Here is a 17631-nt window from a genome sequence, read left to right as displayed (position 1 = left end):
GTTGTGTGTGAGATGAGCACTTTTAAGGTTGTATTGTTAGTTTTTAGTTCTTTTTTTTGTGCTAATGATGGAACCCAGAGTCTACCGTCAAAATGTGTGTAATTTTATCTTAATTAAAAGTCACAATGGAAATGATAATTTCAGAAATTGTAATTGGAGTCTAGTGCGTTATTTTGAACTAGTAGAGGTATAGATTACAAATGCAAGAAGAGTCCTTGTGGTAGTTTTTTGAGTTAGGAAGTTGTTTGCAAACAATTCTGCATGGACTCTGTCATTAATGGGTTTCTCAGTTTGTGTGGCATGTGGTAGAGGAGTAGCTGGAGAAACTTGTGCATAAACGTATGAGAGAATTGACAGCTAAGACTATGTCTTGATAGTAAGTAGTTTTTATGAAGACTGCTTTTTATCTTAGTATTGATCAGTGTATGACTATATGTAACTTGGGATTGGGGTGTAACAGCTTGCTTTGGTAGCAGAAGTGAGTTCACACATGAACAATGAATTTATCTTTTTACTCTCCATTTGAATTCCCAGTGTTGCATTTTGCCTGTGCTATATAGATAGACAAAAATGTTCCTTGAAAGGTTGTATACTCTCATACAGACAAATATAAGTGTGGAATTTAGAGGGTTTTAAGTTATCTGTTTATAGACAAAAAAAATAACAGCTACTTCCACTGTATGTGAAAATATATTCCCAGTCAAAAATATATATTTTGGTTATTTTATTTTATTTTGGGGCCTCACCTGACAGTGCTGAAAGGCTACTTTTGACATCTGCTCATGGAATTGCTCCTGTGGTGGTGCTTAGAAACACCTGAACAGGGTGCCAGAAACCACTTGGGCATCACACAAAGGTCTGTAGCATTCAAGGCAAGCGCTTAATCTCTGTCCTAGCCCTAGGCTCCTCTAGTCATCCCTTCTGCTGAATCCTGTGAAGCAGTATAACGTTTAGCAGTAACAATGGCCAGCTATTCATACCTCTATACAGAGTTATTTCTCAATTACTATTATATGGGGAGCTATATTTCTCAGTGAGAAAATTGAAGATTTTTGTATGTAAGTGATTCTATGTGGCCACCACAAGCTCTTCAAGTGGTGGAGCCAGGCAATAATTTACAGTTAAAACATATAGAAGATAATATGTTGAGCACTTTTTATCAGGATACTATGATTAAATGATCTTGCTGTAATATTTATGAGGAAAGTATAATCATTTTTTCCATTTCTACAGATCTAAAAAATGATAAAGATGATAAATGTTTTATACTGGTTTAAGTATTATAGCCAGAGGACCCTTCCGATACCTCCCTATTTGCAGTTAAACCTGCAGATAAAGACAACATTAATTTATGATAAGTTGAAATATTCATAGTAAAAATATTTTCTGTATTTTTTATAAAAAAGTATTTGTTTTCCTTTTTTTTTTTTTTTTGGGTCACACCCGGCGGTGCTCAAGTGGTTTACTCCTGGCTGTCGGCTCAAAGATAGCTCCTGGCAGGCAGGCACAGGGGACCATATGGGACACCGGGTAGTAAAACCAACCACCTTTGGTCCTGGCTGCTTGCAAGGCAAAGTGCCGCTGTGCTATCTCTCCGGGCCCCTTGTTTTTCTGATCATAAGAAATTCTTTAGTTTTTAGAGATATTTCAAATGTACGTTTCATTGGAAAGATATGTTTCCATTGTGGGCAGCAAGTTGATTTTGTTTCTCAATCAGAGGAATAGTCAATTTTATTTTACTGCTGTCCTGAATGTAATTTTTATACAATATAATTGAATTATTATTGATTGACTGAATTTGTTATTTTTTTCTCATCTTCATATTGTATATTACATATATATATATATTTCAAGCTTTAGGAGTGGTGTTTTTGTATTTCTGGCACCCTGAGAACTACCTAAAGATATAATACTTCTCTTTGGTCCAATTAGAGAAAAATTATATTTAATAAATTATGATTTTATAATTGTCTACTAGAGTGCCATTTATAAAGCATATCTCCCAGGAAACTAAATTAAACAGGTTTTCTTTTCTTTTTTTTTTTTTGGTTTTGGGCCACACCCGGTGGTGCTCAGTGCAGGGGGTTACTCCTGGGCTGTCCTGCTCAGAAATAGCTCCTGGCAGGCACAGGGGGACCATATGGGGACCACCTTTGGTCCTGGGATCGCCTGCTTGCAAGGCAAACGCCGCTGTGCTAGTTCTCCGGGCCCAAACATTTTATTTTTACAAGTTTTTAAAGTTTATTTTAAATTATAGTAGTGGTAGTTTATAGTCATTTAATATAGTCTCTGATATTTTCTCTTTCTGATTGCTTGTTCAGGAAGAAGTACATTCAAGGCTTATGAATAGTACATGCTTACAGTGACTTTAAAAAAGTAAGTTGTTAAAACTACTTTGAAAGATTTTTTAAGACATTAGATGATAAAGAATAAAACCTAAATATAGTAAAGTTTTGCAGAATTCAATTTAGTAACATTAATTATTTTAGATATGGTGTTTGTTGATATGAGACATAAAGATGACAAAAACCTTGATACCTCTGTCCTGGTCTTGTAAATCTGTTAGCTGACTCAGACAAATACATAAATAACTATAATATAAGGCAGACTGTGATAAGTACTGTGATAGAGATATCCAACAAAGTACAGTGGTGAATCAAGGAAGAGAGATTAATTCCAATAGGGAGGACCTAGGAAGTTCTCATGGAGTAAGTAGGATTGAGTAAGCTTAATTTATTGGCTTTCATTCATTCTAGACTGTCTTCTGAAGATTGATGTCTATTTCCTTGAGCTCTTTAATTTTGTTGCCAATTTGGGGATAAACATGGCACAAATCCAGCAGGCGAGGTCCAGATGAAAAAAGAAAAGACAACAGCACTGAAAGGTACATACGTAATTTGCTTTTTCAGGGGTATTTTCCTTTGTGAATAATGAAGATATAGGGCTATTTAGGTTATCTTCTATATATTGAAATTCTAAATTTCAACTTAAAAAGTTAATCTCAACCTAAAAAAATTGTATAGCTCACTAGCATCTCTCTGACTGAGAAATAGGTATGTACAGAGTAAATAAATCATAGAATCATGGGAATTTATAGCTGCTAGAATTCATAATGCTTTTTTTATTCAAGGTCATATATTTAATGGTAAGACTAAAATTATAGGTTTCTTGACTCATGACTAGAACCCTGACCACATTTTTGTTGATTAGAATGGATCCTAGCTTAGGATAATAGTCTTGTTTTCTATTTTTGAGGTATTGAGACAAGGCATATTTTATGAGAGTCCCTCCATGTTAAATACCTCAGAAGGAATCTGCCTTAGACTCCCAGACATCTAGTAAGAACCCAAGATAAAACAAATCTGCTATCTAAAATTATTTACTCCTTGTTGAGCTTAACTTTTTTTTATTGCCATATGTTTCCATCTGTCTATTGAATTGCCCATGATTGGATTATATAAGAAAGTAATCTGTGAAGAATTCACAGTTTCTTTTCTTTGATAGTAGAAAAGTGTTTTTTTGAATTGGGGATGGGGGGTCATAGGGAGAGTGTTCTGGGCCACATCCTGTTGTGTTTAGGGCTTACTCCTGGCTTTGTGTTCAGGGATTGCTACAAGCACTACTTGAAAACTATCTGCAGTGCAAATAATTTAACTGAGGTTGGCCATTTAAAGGCATGTTTCTTAGCTCCTGTACTAACTCATGGCCCTAGAACAGTATCATCTTGGCTTATTAATGTTGGGTACTAGATTATAGAACTCATTTTTCTTGACCATGGATCCAATTTCCAAGAAGCTTTGTAGGAGGTATATTTTCTACCTGTGCTGCTTTGGCTAAGACTGCTTCTCTGAATCCTTACCTGCTTCCCTCCTGTATTATGCCATACTGGGTAATAAGCAAAAACATCTCCTACTCACATCTTTCATGTTGTAGTAAAAGCCTAATACATATGTAAGATAAAGCAGCTACATTCTTATCTCAGTGGGCATCAGCTTGTCCCTTCTTTTAGAGGTAGCAATTTCTCAAGGAGTGGAATAACCCCCATTACCTATAAAAAATGGAAAATGGCTGAGAACATTGTTTTCTTCAAGGTTCCAGACCATGTTTTCTCACAAATGTGAGATGTTGAAGTTTTGGTTGTGGGTGCTAGCAGAGAGGATGTTGCAGAATGGGCAGATTTTGGATAGTTTTAACTAGAGATGACAGGATATGCTGTTTGGGTAGACATGGGATATTTAGAGAAGAAACTAAAAATTGTAAAGATTTTTGACTTAAATAGCTCTGATATAAGTACACTTGATTTAAGAAAGCTATAAGAAATGCAGGTTGTAGTAATTTTGTAAGAGTTAGATTTATTCCTATTAATGGAAGGAATTAGGACTCTTGTTGAGTATTTGGGGGAGTCTAAAGCAATAACTTTATGGCCTGGGCACACGCTGTCCAGTGTAGGGGGCTCCAGATTTGATCCCAGGCATACCTGGTCCCCTCAGCATTATCTGAGCATTTCCAGAGCAACCCCTGAGTACTGAGCTGGGAGTAGCCTCTGATTAGCACCAGCTGTGGCCATAAAATTAAAATTAAAAACTTCAGAAAAGTACTTTGGGAATCATTAACAGAGATAATATTTAAAATTATGAAAATAATTGGATCACCCAAGATGTTTGTGTGGCTACTTACTACAGAGATCTGTAGATTGAGCTCTGGGGTATTTTAACCATATGGTCAGGAAGGTAAGTAGGAATTAGTGAAATGAGTAAAATTAATTTCCTGTAAAATAGACTGAATACCAGGAGCAAGAGAGAAATCCTGAGTACCAAATGGAAAAAAATGAGAATGATTAATTTAAGTTATATGTTGATAATGAATCAGGTTAGACAAGGACTGAGGGTTTTATATTTGTATTTGACAGTGTGAAACTTATTGAAAAAAGCTTTCTCAGTGAATTGATGGAAATGAAAACCTGATTGGAGAACTTCAAGTAGAGAATAAGAATTGGAGACAGCTGTAGATAGTATTTTGTAGCTTTTACTGCATGTCTATGCTGTTAGAAGGGATGACCAGTATACTCAGAAGACTGACTAGTATAGGAGATAGGATAAGACATATAGAATATATAAGGCCTAGAGGATAATGTATGAGTTTCCAGAATAATAGACTTAACTGATTTCCTAGTTGGGATTTGTATATCTTCAAACTTACTTGATAATATGGAAACTTGACCTACCAATTTGCTGTTTGACATTTATATTCTGATAATCTATATATGAGTTCATTTTATTTTATTTTTCTGGATTTTCAAGGTAGTGCTGATAGGGCCTAAAGCTAGAAGAACATGATTGAAACCCATGATTTTCCATTTATACCAGGAACAAGTTATTGAACATCTCACTTTTTCCCTCATCACTACAGAGAAATAAGAATGCTTAGTAAATATGAGTTTATAATGATAAGTGGAGGGAGGATTGATTCAAATAGGCAATACTTTAGAAAATGAAATGGCAAATGCAGAGTCAAATACATTTTAGAACAAATAGAACAAAATGAAATAAGCTATTTTAAAAGAAGAGTGTAGTTCTGTGTTTTTGCTTTTTTTGTTTGTTTATTTTTTTGGTTTGGTTTTGGAGCCAGACCCAGTGATGCTCAGGGGTAACTATGGGCTATGTGCTCAGAAATCGTTCCTGGCTTTGGGGACCACATGGGATGTGGGGGGATTGAACTGCGATCTGTCCTAGGTTAGGACATGCAAGGCAGGCAACCTACTGCTTGCGCCACTGCTCTGGCCCCTGCAGTTCTATTTTTTTAAAGCTGTATTATGATGCATTCAATAATAAACTAATAATTACTTCTTAAACTTCCTTATTAGAGGGTTTTAGTTATACATTGCAAGATTTACATATTTAAAATACATAATTTTTTGTTACTGAATTTATTGTTAATGAGATGAATGGTTGGGAAAATATTAAGCTATTCTGACAGATAAAACTTAAGATGAATAGGGATAAAGTGCATTTTGATAAGAAAATAGTCTAAACTAGCTCTCTATAATAATGGTGATAATGCATAAGGTCAAGAATATAGTTATGATGAGTTGCCACTCAAATAATGCATTTTATTTGTCAGACACTTACTAGATCCTTTAGATATGACTATGCAAACAGCATTGTAGGGAACAGTTCTTACATTTCTGAAAAGATTTGCCATATCCTTTTGAAAGTTCACTATGCAAGATGTTAGTTTGATGGCTCTTAGTCATTTTTTGAACTTATACTCTTAATTTTTTCTAGGTAAATTATTTTGAGTTTAGGAGAGTAATTACTTTTGTAATTTCAGTCCTTTGAAAGACATTGAGACTTCTTTTTAGGATGAGTAAATTCTGTTGGTGAATGTTGTCTGTGCCTTAAGAATGAGTAAAGTGGGGCTGGAAAGATTGCATAGAGGGAGAGCCTTTGCCTTGCAAGCAGCTGATCCAGGACAGATGGTGGTTTGAATCCTGGCATCCCATATGATCTCCCATGCCTGCCAGGAGCGATTTCTGAGTGCAGAGCCAGGAGTAACCTCTGAGCGCCTCCAGAGCCTCTGGAGCCCGCCCCCCCCACCGCCACCCAAAGAATGAATATATTACTGTTGTTCAGTAGAATATTATGTAAATGTTAGTTGGGTTGAGTTGATGATTTTTCAGATCTTTTATATTCTTACTTTTCTTGTATTTATTTTTAACAATTATTATGAAACGTATCAAAATCTCCTGTTATAATTGAGAATTTATTTTTTATAGAGTTGAGCCAATTTTTGTTTCTATTTTTAAAATACTTTTATTCGGTGCAGACACTTTGGGATTTTTTTAATTTAAACAACTTTATTACATACATGATTGTGTTTGGGCTTCAGTCATGTAAAGACCACCACCCATCACCAGGGCAACATTCCCATCACCAATGTCCCAAATCTCCCTCCTCCCCACCCAACCCCCGCCTGTACTCTAGACAGGCTTTCTATTTCCCTCGTACATTCTCATTATTAGGATAGTTCAAAACGTAGTTATTTCTCTAACTAAATTCATCCCTGTTTGTGGTGAGCTTCCTGAGGTGAGCTGGAACTTCCAGCTCATTTATCTTTTGTGTCTGAAAGTTATTTTTGCAAGAATGTCTTTCATTTTTCTTAAAACCCATAGATGAGTGAGACCATTCTGCGTCTTTCTCTCTCTCTCTGACTTATTTCACTCAGCATAATAGATTCCATGTACATTCATGTATAGGAAAATTTCATGACTTCATCTCTCCTGACAGCTGCATAATATTCCATTGTGTATATGTACCACAGTTTCTTTAGCCATTCATCTGTTAAAGGGTATCTTGGCTATTTCCAGAGGCTTGCTATGGTAAATAATGCTGCAATGAATATAGGTGTAAGAAAGGGATTTTTTTGTATTGTATTTTATGTTCCTAGGGTATATTCCTAGGAGTGGTATAGCTGGGTTGTGTGGGAGCTCGATTTCCAGTTTTTTCATGATGTGTGCTTTCAAAGCTATAAATTTTTCTCTCAGTACTGCTTTTGCTGTGTCACATAGGTTCTGATAGTTTTTGTCTCCATTGTCATTTGTTTCTAGGATAGGTTTTGATTTCCTCTTTCCTTTCATCTCAGACCCACTGGTTATTCAGTATTAGGCTGTTTAACTTCCAGTTATTAAAGTTTTTCTTCTGTGTCCCTTTGTAGTTCACATATAATTTTAGGGACTTGTGGTCAGCGAAGGCAGCCTGCAAAATTTCTACCCTCTGATATTATGGAGGTATGTTTTATGTGCTAGCATGTAGTCTATCCTGGAGAATGTCCCGTGTACATTAGAGAAGAATGTGTATCCAGGCTTCTGGGGGTGGAGTGTCCTGTATATATCTACTAGGCCTCTTTCTTTCATTTCTCTTTTCAGGTCTAGTATATTTTTGTTGGGTTTCAGTCTGGTTGACCTGTCAAGTGTTGACAATGCCGTGTTGAGATCCCCCACAATTATTGTGTTGTATTGATATTATTTTTCAGATTTGTCAACAATTGTATTAAATATTTTGCTGGCCCCTCATTCAGTGCATATATGTTTAGGTGAATGATTTCTTCCTGCTGTACGTATCCCTTGATTAATACAAAATGTCCATCTTTGTCCCTTAAAACTTTCCTAAGTATAAGGTTTGCATAATCTGATATTAGTATGGCCACACCAGCTTTTTTATGGATGTTTTTGCTTGGATGATTTTCCTCCAGCCTTTTATTTTGAGTCTATATTTTTTTCTGACTATTCAGGTGCGTTTCTTGTAGGCAGCAGAAGGTTGGATTGAGTTTTTTGATCCATTTTGCCACTCTTTGTCTCTTAACTGGTGCATTTAGTCTATTAACATTGAGAGAAAGAATTGTATTGGGAGTTCGTGCCATCTTTATATTGAAGTTTGGTGTGTCTGTTGGTCAGTCTTGTCTTAAAGTAGGCCGTTCAGTTTTTCTTTTAAGAATGGTTTTGAGTCTGTAAAGTTTCTGAGCTGTTGTTTGTCTGTGAAACCATGTATTGTTCCTTCAAACCTGAAAGTGAGTTTTGCTGGGTGCAGTATTCTAGGCGAAGCATTTATTTCTTTGAGTTTTGTCACTATGTCCCACCACTGCCTTCTGGCCTTGAGTGTTTCCCGTGACAGGTCTGTAGGAAATCTCAAGGATGTTCCCTTGAATGTAATTTCTCTTTTCGATCTTGCTGCTTTCAGAATTCTGTCTCTATCTGTGGGATTCGTCATTGTGACTAGGATGTGTCTTGGGGTGTTTTTTATGGGGTCTCTTTTAGTTGGTACTCTTCAGGCATGCAGGATTTGGTTGCCTGTATTCATTATCTCTGGTAGTTTCTCTTTAATGATGTTCTTGACCGTTGATTCTTCCTGGAGATTTTCTTCCTTGGTCTCTGGGACTCCAATGATTCTTAAGTTGTTTCTGTTGAGCATAGACTTCCATTTTCATGTGTTCCCATTCTTTGAGTAATTTTTCCTTTGTTTGATCATTTGCTTTAAGGCTTTTTTCCAATTTCTTCTGCTGTATGGAATTGTTATTCATCTCATCTTCCAGTATACTAATTTTATCCTTGGCTGCTGTTAACCCATGGGAAAGCTCAACCATGTTTTTCTTCCATTCATCTACTGAGTTTTTCAGACCTGTTATTTGATCTGAAATTTCAGTTTGGAATTTTCTGATTTCTATCTTCATATTTTTTTGATTCTTATTAGTGTTCTCTTCTATACTTTGAACATCTTCCATATTGCGACTCTAAACTTCTTATCTGAGAGACCGACTAGTTGGTTTGTCATGTTCAAGTCATCAGAGTTGCCATTGTCATTCTCTATGTCTGGTGCTGGCCTGCGTTGTTTCCCCATTGTCACACTTGTATTGTGGGTTTTTCTACATGTTGTGGTTGTATTTATTGGTGAATGATGTGCATGACCGGGAAGCTCTGAGGAGAGCTTCAAGGATTCAGAAAAGACAGAGAAGCACAGGACAGGGCTCCCTTGAGTTCCTCAGTTCCCACAGAAGAAGCACAGCAGGGTGGAGACTCCGCAGGTGAAGCAATCAGCACTTCACCTGGCAGTCCCCACAAGCAGCCATTTCTTCCACTTTGGGATTTTTAAAGTTCTTTGTCATTGTTATATTTTCATCTTTTCTTCTGGGGTAGTTATTATTTTCTGAAGTATACTGTTTATGATATTAACATAGCTATTCCAAATTTAATTTTGGTTGGTGTTTGTTTCCCATTGTATTTTATAATACTTTAAAATTTCTGTATCTGCTATATAAATGGATTTCATTTTTCAAGTGAAATTGCCTCTTAACTTAGCCATTATATATTTTTGTAACTGTCATATTTATCTATCATGTTTGTTTAATTAGACTTATCTTTAAGTCTTTAGTGTTTAAGCATGTAGATTTAAGACCAGTATTTAAGCAGATAGATAAATGTAGTGACATTGACATCTTTATTATATGTGTATTTGAACTTATTATATCTCTCATTTATTTAGATCTTTGATTTGCTTCAGTAGCATTTTGTAATTTATAATTGTAATTGTATTGTATAGTTTTATTAGGTCTATACTTAAGCTTTACTTTTTATAGTGCTTTAAAATGGTATTGTGTTCTTAATTTCAGTTGCCATTGTTTACTCATTTTACTGAGATGGAATTACATTTTGTGTGTTGATGTTATAGCCCATGACTTTACTGAAATTACTTATTTTTTAAGAGTTTTTGGTTTGGAATGTCCTATGTATACCCCTATAAAAACTGCATTAAGACCAGTTTTATTTTTCAATCTTAAGCTTTTTCTTTTCTTTTCTTTTCTTTTCTGCTTTTTTTGGATGCTGACTAAAACAATGCTGATCAGTAAAAGTTGGGGCCTGGGAAATAACTTGAGGGGTTAAAGTACATGCTTTGTGTTTTTTTTCTTCTTTCTTTCTTCTTTCTTTCTTTCTTTCTTCTTCTTTCTTTCTTTCTTTCTTTCTTTCTTTCTTTCTTTCTTTCTTTCTTTCTTTCTTTCTTTCTTTCTTCTTTCTTTCTTTCTTTCTTTCTTTCTCTCTTTCTCTCTTTCTCTCTTTCTCTCTTTCTCTCTTTCTCTCTTTCTTTTTTTTTTTGTTTTTTTTTTTTGTTTTTTGGGCCACACCCGTTTGACGCTCAGGGGTTACTCCTGGCTATGTGCTCAGAAATCGCCCCTGGCTTGGGGGGACCATATGGGACGCCGGGGGATCGAACCGCGGTCCCGTTCCTTGGCTAGCGCATGTAAGCAGACCACCTTACCTCTAGCGCCACCTTCCCGGCCCTCTCTTTCTGTCTTTCTGTCTTTCTGTCTTTCTGTCTTTCTGTCTTTCTGTCTTTCTGTCTTTCTGTCTTTCTCTCTTTCTCTCTTTCTCTCTTTCTCTCTTTCTTTCTTTCTTTCTTTCTTTCTCTTTCTTTCTTTCTTTCTTTCTTTCTTTCTTTCTTTCTTTCTTTCTTTCTTTCTTTCTTTCTTTCTTTCTTTCTTTCTTTCTTTCTTTCTTTTCTTTCTTTCTTTCTTTCTTTCTTTCTTTTCTTTCTTCTTATTTTACCTATTTTTGTTTGGTTTTGGGCCATACCTGGTGGTGCTGAGGGGTTGCTCTTGGTTCTGAGCTCAGAAATTGCTCTTGGCAGGCTCAGAGGACCGTATGGGATGCTGAGGACTGAACCCAGGTTTATCCTGGGTTGGCTGCATGCAAGGCAAACAGCCTACTGCTGTGCTATTGCTCTGGACCCAAAGTGTGTTCTTTGCTTCTCAGCACTGCTTAGTTCCTTGAGCATTGTGCCAGGAGTAGTCCCAGAGGACCACTAGGTGTAGCTATTGGTGGATTGACACTGGTGGTGGTTCGTTCAGAATTTAAATGTTGTGATCCTAAAATGCTATTGTTAGCAGCATTATAAACCATGGTGCCTAAATAAAAAAATTTAAACATGCAGATCGCTGACCATATTTTTTACCAGGCATACTCATCAATTAGAAGCAATGTTTTAGCTTCTGCCTACAGTTGACTTTCAGGAATGACTCAGAAGCAGGCCCTAATGCTATAGTTTTTCAGTTTTGGGTACTACTTGAATGCTGTCTATCATTTATATACCTGACTCAAGTATTCTCTTTCTCTATCAGCTGATTGTAAGAACTGATTATGCAAACTGATAAACTGAAAGCATCATAGCAGGAATGGAGATCATAGTTTATGTCTTTGTGTAACATACCACTTCAGAAACTGTTTCTTCCAGCCACTATATTTCACATCTGTTCAGTGATGGAATGCTGTTATATATACTCGACTTTATGACTTGTGGATCAGATGACATTCAGTTAATGTTGAGTTACTTAAGTCAAGTAAAATCTTGTTAGCCTGTGAATGAACTTCAGTCTCTACTAAGGTTCAGTAACAGGACAAAAAAGGATTTAGTTATTTGCTAAAAAATCAAGGTACTATATCAGATAGGGACATGCTAAAGAATGCAAACAGTATTCTTTTCTGTCAATGATACTTTACAGCAGGGGTCTCAAACTCAATTTACCTGGGGGCCGCAGGAGGCAAAGTCGGGGTGAGGCAGGGCCGCATAAGGGATTTCACACACAAAAAAAAGTCCTCAAACATCATTATTACCAGTTTTAATTATTTCTTCTGAACATGAATAGAACATTGAAGATCATGAATAGTTCTTCTGAACATGGCATCTTTTGCCTGTTCCTTGCTGCCAGAGACTTGACAGCGCTTCTTCTCACAAATATGAACCACATTTGGCTTTAGAGAGGAAACAGTTGAGACCCTCAGTATGGCTTGAAGATGATCATCATTAAGTCTAGACCTGTACTTTGACTTATTGAAGTTCAATGTGGAGAATAACTTTTCACACAAATATGTGCTCCCAAAAAGGCACATGGTGCGCTTGAACATTTGGGAAAGCTCAGGGAAGCTGGGGGGCAATTCTCTCAAAAATTGCCCAGGCATGTCTGCTTTTCTACTAATCTCCCTGAACTTGGCTTTGAGATCAGAGTTGCATTGCAGGTCAATGAGCTCCATTTGAAGCACAGGAGGGGCATCTTGCACATCAAAGGAAAAGGGGTCCACAAAAATTTGGAAAGTGGCTCTGTGCTTTTTGAAGTCTGTAAATCTATGATCAAATTCCTTCTCTAGCTAAAAAATAGCATCAACATATTTCTCACCACTGAATGGTATGCCTGCATCCACAAGTTCCTTGCATGCTGGGAAATGGCAAAGGTTTGTCTGAGAGAGCTGGGATTTCCATAACACAAGTTTTGTGGAGAATGCTCTCACGTTGTCATAGGTAGCACTGTTAAGCTGCCCTGGGCCTTGTAACATCTTGCTTAGTACATTGAGCTTATGTGTGATGTCAACAAGAAAAGCTAGGTCCATGAGCCATTTGTGATCACTCAACTCAGAAACAGCATTCCCATCCTTCTCCATGAAGGCTTTCACTTCTTCTCTCAACTCAAAAAATCTTTTCAGGACATTTCCCTTGCTGAGCCAACGTACCTCAGTGAAATAGAGCACATTTCTATATTCTGACTCCATTTCCTCTAAAAAAGCATGGAACCTCCTGTACTTTAAACCCCTGGATCTGATTTGGTTGATGCATTTCACAACAACAGACATCACATTGTCACATGGCAGTCATTTACTGCAAAGGGCCTGCTGATGGATAATGCAGTGAAGAGCAGTGGCCTTCTCTATACCCTCCTCTTCAAGTCTTTTTTTGAACAAGTGCCACCAGTCCATTTTTTCTCCCTGTCATCGATGGCGCTTCATCAGTTATTATTCCAACAAACCTCTTCCATGGCAAACCTGCATTCTCAATGGCATCACACAGATGCCGAAATATCTCATTAGCGGTGGTCTGGCCATGCATTGGAATTATTGTGAGCAGCTCCTCTGTCAATTCAAAATTGCAATCAACTCCACGGACATAAATTGTGAGCTGCGCAGTGTCAGTTATATCTTTGCCCTCGTCAAGAGCAACTGAGTATGCATCAAAACATTTGGCTTTCTCACACAGTTGATGATAAATGTCACTTGACACGTTAGAAATGCGCACTGCCACAGTGTTGGCAGAAAGGCTGATTTTGCTAAACTGACCTTTCTTTTCCAGACAGATAATACTTGCAGCCTGTAACATGCATTTTTTTTTTTAACAAACTCTCCTTTTGTGAATGGTTTCCCTGCCTTAGCAATCATCTCACTAACCATGTAACTAGCTTCGACTGATGCAACATTCTCTTTGGTTGCTTTCTTGAAGAAGTCTTGTTGCCTCATTAGACATACTTTAAGACTGGCAACCCACTTGGTTCTCTAATTTCCTTGATATTTTGCACATTCCTCAGCATGATTAGTTGAATATTGGCATTTCAAGTTGTATTCCTTGTGCACTGCAACTTTTTCTGAGCAAATAAGAAATGTGGGGATGCCCCTGTGCTCAACAAAGATACACTGCATCTCCCACTTTTCCTGAAATTGTCTGTGCTCATCATCAATCTTTCTCTTCACTGCAGGCTTTGATGAAGTCCTTATGAAGGTATGACAAAATCTAATTCTGTAATAAACTTCTCTCCCTTCTCTCCCTTTAGACCTCCGATAATGCAATGGACAGTGGGCAGGAGCAGCGGAAATGACGTCCGTGCTAGGCACAAAGTATTTACGATTATTCGCTTACCTAATATTCGCAATAAAAAATTGCATTAGTAAGAAAAAAATCGCAAAAAATTGCATTAAACATTTGCATACCCCGAAGGGAACTGCTTGGGGGATGCGAATGTTTAATGCGATTTTTTTCTTACTAATGCAATTTTTATTGCAATTATTTGGTAAGCGAATAATCGGGAATACTGTGATATTTGAAGGCTGGCTGTGGGCCACAAAATGTTGTACTGAGGGCTGCAATGGCCTGCGGGCCGCGAGTTTGAGACCCCAGCTTTAAAGTATTCTAGGTGTTACATGACCCTGGAACAACTTGTGGGTATAAAGTGGATTAAAGAAAGTACAAATATGGTGTTGGAAAAATTGATTATTGAGAGAGAGAAAGAGAGAGAGAGAGAGAGAGAGAGAGAGAGATTGAATCAACATATCTAATTAGATTAGATCAGGAATGATAAAAGACATAGAAGAAAACTTACACTGAACTCTTCAGGATATGGACCTCAGAGGCGTCTTCAGTAATTTTGTTTTATTGACAGAGATAACAAATAAATAACTACATTAAATTTAAAAGTTTTTCTTAGCAAAATAAATGTGGGTAAAGTAAAAAAAAAACATTCAGTGGCATGGGAGAAAATATTTGCACATCAGGAAAGAGCTAATAATTTACATACATAAAACACTCACAAAGCCCAGCAGCTGAAAACCAATATCTCCATCAAAAATGAGGAGAGGTGATGAGCAGACACTTCTCAAAGAGGACATTTGGACAGACAGTAGGCATAAGAGGAAGTGTTCATCATTATTTTTAATTAAGGGAATGAAAATATTAAAAGTCTGGGAACAACCAGTGTTTTGGAGGATTCAGTTTAAAAGAACTCTCACTTTTGGTAAGACTCTTACTTGTTTTTTTTTATTTTTTTTTATGGAAACCAATATGGAGACGTTTTAAAAAAACTAAGTATATATAACTGAGTATAACTCAGTATAACTCATAACCATATAACTCAGTGATGCCACTTCTTTTTCTTTATCCCAAGATAAAGATCTGGAGTTTATCCTATTAAGTGAAGTGAGTCAGAGATCAAAAGATAAATATCTGATATCTCGGTCATGTGCAGAGAAATAATACAAGGAAATATTTTCAAATGATGACAGATCCTTGACTCTGGATTGCAAAACTGATACTTCCAGGTTGGAGGAAGAAGGGAAAATGAAGAGATTTACTAGATGTAGAATAAGCCTATTGTGATGGGGAGTACTGGGCACTTTGAGGGTGATGAACTAACTACACCAAGGTTATAAATGTTAACACGACTGCAAACAAGTTATCTAAACAACAACAACAAGCATTACCAAAAAAATAATAGCTTACATAGCATCTTGGATTTGGCACACTCTTCTCTTACTCTTTTTTTTTTTGTCCACACCTGGCAGCGCTAGGGGTTATTCCTGGCTCTGCGCTCAGGAATGGACTCAGAACCATATGGATGCCTGGGATGGAACCCAGGTGCGCTCTGTATAAGTGAACTTCCTTCCCTTTGTGTGATTGCTCAGGCTCCCCTCTCTTATTCTTGTACCAATCAAAATCCAGTAGCTTTTGGGGCTGGAGCGGTGGTGCAAGCAGTAAGGCGACTGACTGCCTTGCGCGTGCTAGCCTAGGATGGACCATGGTTCGATCCTCTGGTGTCCCATATGGTCCCCTAGCCAGGAGTAACCCCTGAGAGTCACTGGTGTGGCCGAAAAACCAAAAAAAAAAAACAACAACCCCCCCCAAAACCCCCAAACCCAGTAGCTTTTGAGGTAACTTAGTAAGGTGTAGCTTTATTTCTCACATTCTAAAACAAATATCTTACCAGTAAGTCTAGAAGATTCTATTTTTCTGGCTCCCTAGAGCCCGTCAATATAAGGTGATTAATGTAATACACCAGAGCAATACTTAAGGAAGGGAAAGAATCATGTGAACTAAATTATGACTCAGGATTGGAGTAAAGATTTACCTTGAAGGTAGGCCATTGAAAGTGTGTTGCTGATCTTCTGACATAAAAAGAACTGAAACCCACTGCTTCTCATGGATTTTAATGACAGCCATGGAGGAAAAGTCATTTAGCAGATCGGTAGTTGTAATCCAGGTACCAGGGGATGAATTAATTTGCTCAAGCAGTGAAAGCACATCTGGTACAGCAGTTGCACTTGAAGTTACCACCTAGTTAAGCTTAATGGTAACCACTATTGTTCTCTGAAGTTATATCAGTCTCTGAATAGGCTCAATTGGTGAGATCATCTTCCAGGTCATAAATTAATCTTTGTAATACTTCTAGGAATATGGAGTTTTTTACTTTTTTTTTTTTTTTTTGTGGTGTGTGTCATACCCAGCAGTACTCAGGGTTTGCTTCTGGCTCTGTACTAGGAGTCATCATTCCTGGTGGTGCTGGGGTTCAAATTCAAGACAGCTGAATGCAGAGCTAGTGTTTTGGCTTGTTTTATTATTAATATTTTTTGTTGTTTTGGGGCCACATCTGTTGATACTCAGGAGTTACTCCTGGCTATGCATTCAGAAATTGCTCCTGGCTTGGAGGGTCCATATGGGACACCGGGGGATCCAACCAAGGTCCCATACCTCTAGCACCACCGCTCCGGCCCCTATTATATTATTTTTTTATTTTTTGTTTCTTTTGGGCCACACCCGGCAGTGCTCAGGGGTTACTCCTGGCTGCCTGCTCAGAAATAGCTCCTGGCAGGCACGGGGGACCATATGGGACACCGGGATTCGAACCAACCACCTTTGGTCCTGGATCGGCTGCTTGCAAGGCAAACGCCATTGTGCTATCTCTCCGGGCCCCTATTCTATTATTTTTAAGGTGAAATTTGTTCTTGTGCCTTTCTCTTAGCCTTTTGCATTGTAGTTTGTATTCTAATTATAGATTAGGAAACCAGTATTGCAGTTATTAGGTGTCTTTTTTACTGATATATTCTAAAATTTGGAAAATATACAGGATGAGTTCAGGGACCCTAAGGACCCAGTCTTCACCACTGGATGAATACCAAGTAAAACTCTACTGATCACTTGATCTCTCATACTCTGAAGAACCACAGTTGCTCTTTGGGTGCTGCATGGAATTAGCGTTAGTTGAGAGCTAGTGTGAATCTAGTTATTCCTTTTTACTTATGCAGTTATTTTAGTGAAAGGTTGTTTATTGGGGGGGGTGGTGGTGGAAGAAAGATTAGGAACAGAAGATTTGCATTCTTTAGACCACACCCAATATTGCTCAGGGCTTACACCTGCGTCAATTCTCAGGGATCAGTCCTGGAGGGTTCAGAGGGACTATTTTGGATGCTGGGGATCGAACCTAGTTTGGCTGCTTATAAGGCAAATGCCCTACCCACTGTATTGTTGCTCTGTTTTGACTAAGTTTTTTTGCCCAAGT

General features: G+C 37.5%; 1 protein-coding gene across 2 annotated transcripts in view; it reads left to right on the top strand.

Annotated features, from left to right (window-relative positions):
• Positions 1-2760: 2760 nt before the first annotated feature.
• Positions 2761-17631, top strand: part of FAM172A (family with sequence similarity 172 member A) — a 446910-nt gene continuing 432039 nt past the window's right edge. For both annotated transcript variants that reach the window (XM_049769145.1, XM_049769144.1), the window contains exon 1: positions 2761-2884. In XM_049769145.1, the coding sequence (XP_049625102.1) occupies positions 2854-2884 (31 nt within the window). In that variant the 5' untranslated portion in view covers positions 2761-2853. The remainder of the gene's footprint in view (positions 2885-17631) is intronic.

Source organism: Suncus etruscus, chromosome 2 (assembly GCF_024139225.1).
Source record: "Suncus etruscus isolate mSunEtr1 chromosome 2, mSunEtr1.pri.cur, whole genome shotgun sequence".
Classification (NCBI taxonomy): domain Eukaryota; kingdom Metazoa; phylum Chordata; class Mammalia; order Eulipotyphla; family Soricidae; genus Suncus; species Suncus etruscus.
The sequence above is the reverse complement of the archived record's forward strand: the minus strand, read 5'-3'. Positions and strand labels throughout refer to the sequence as shown.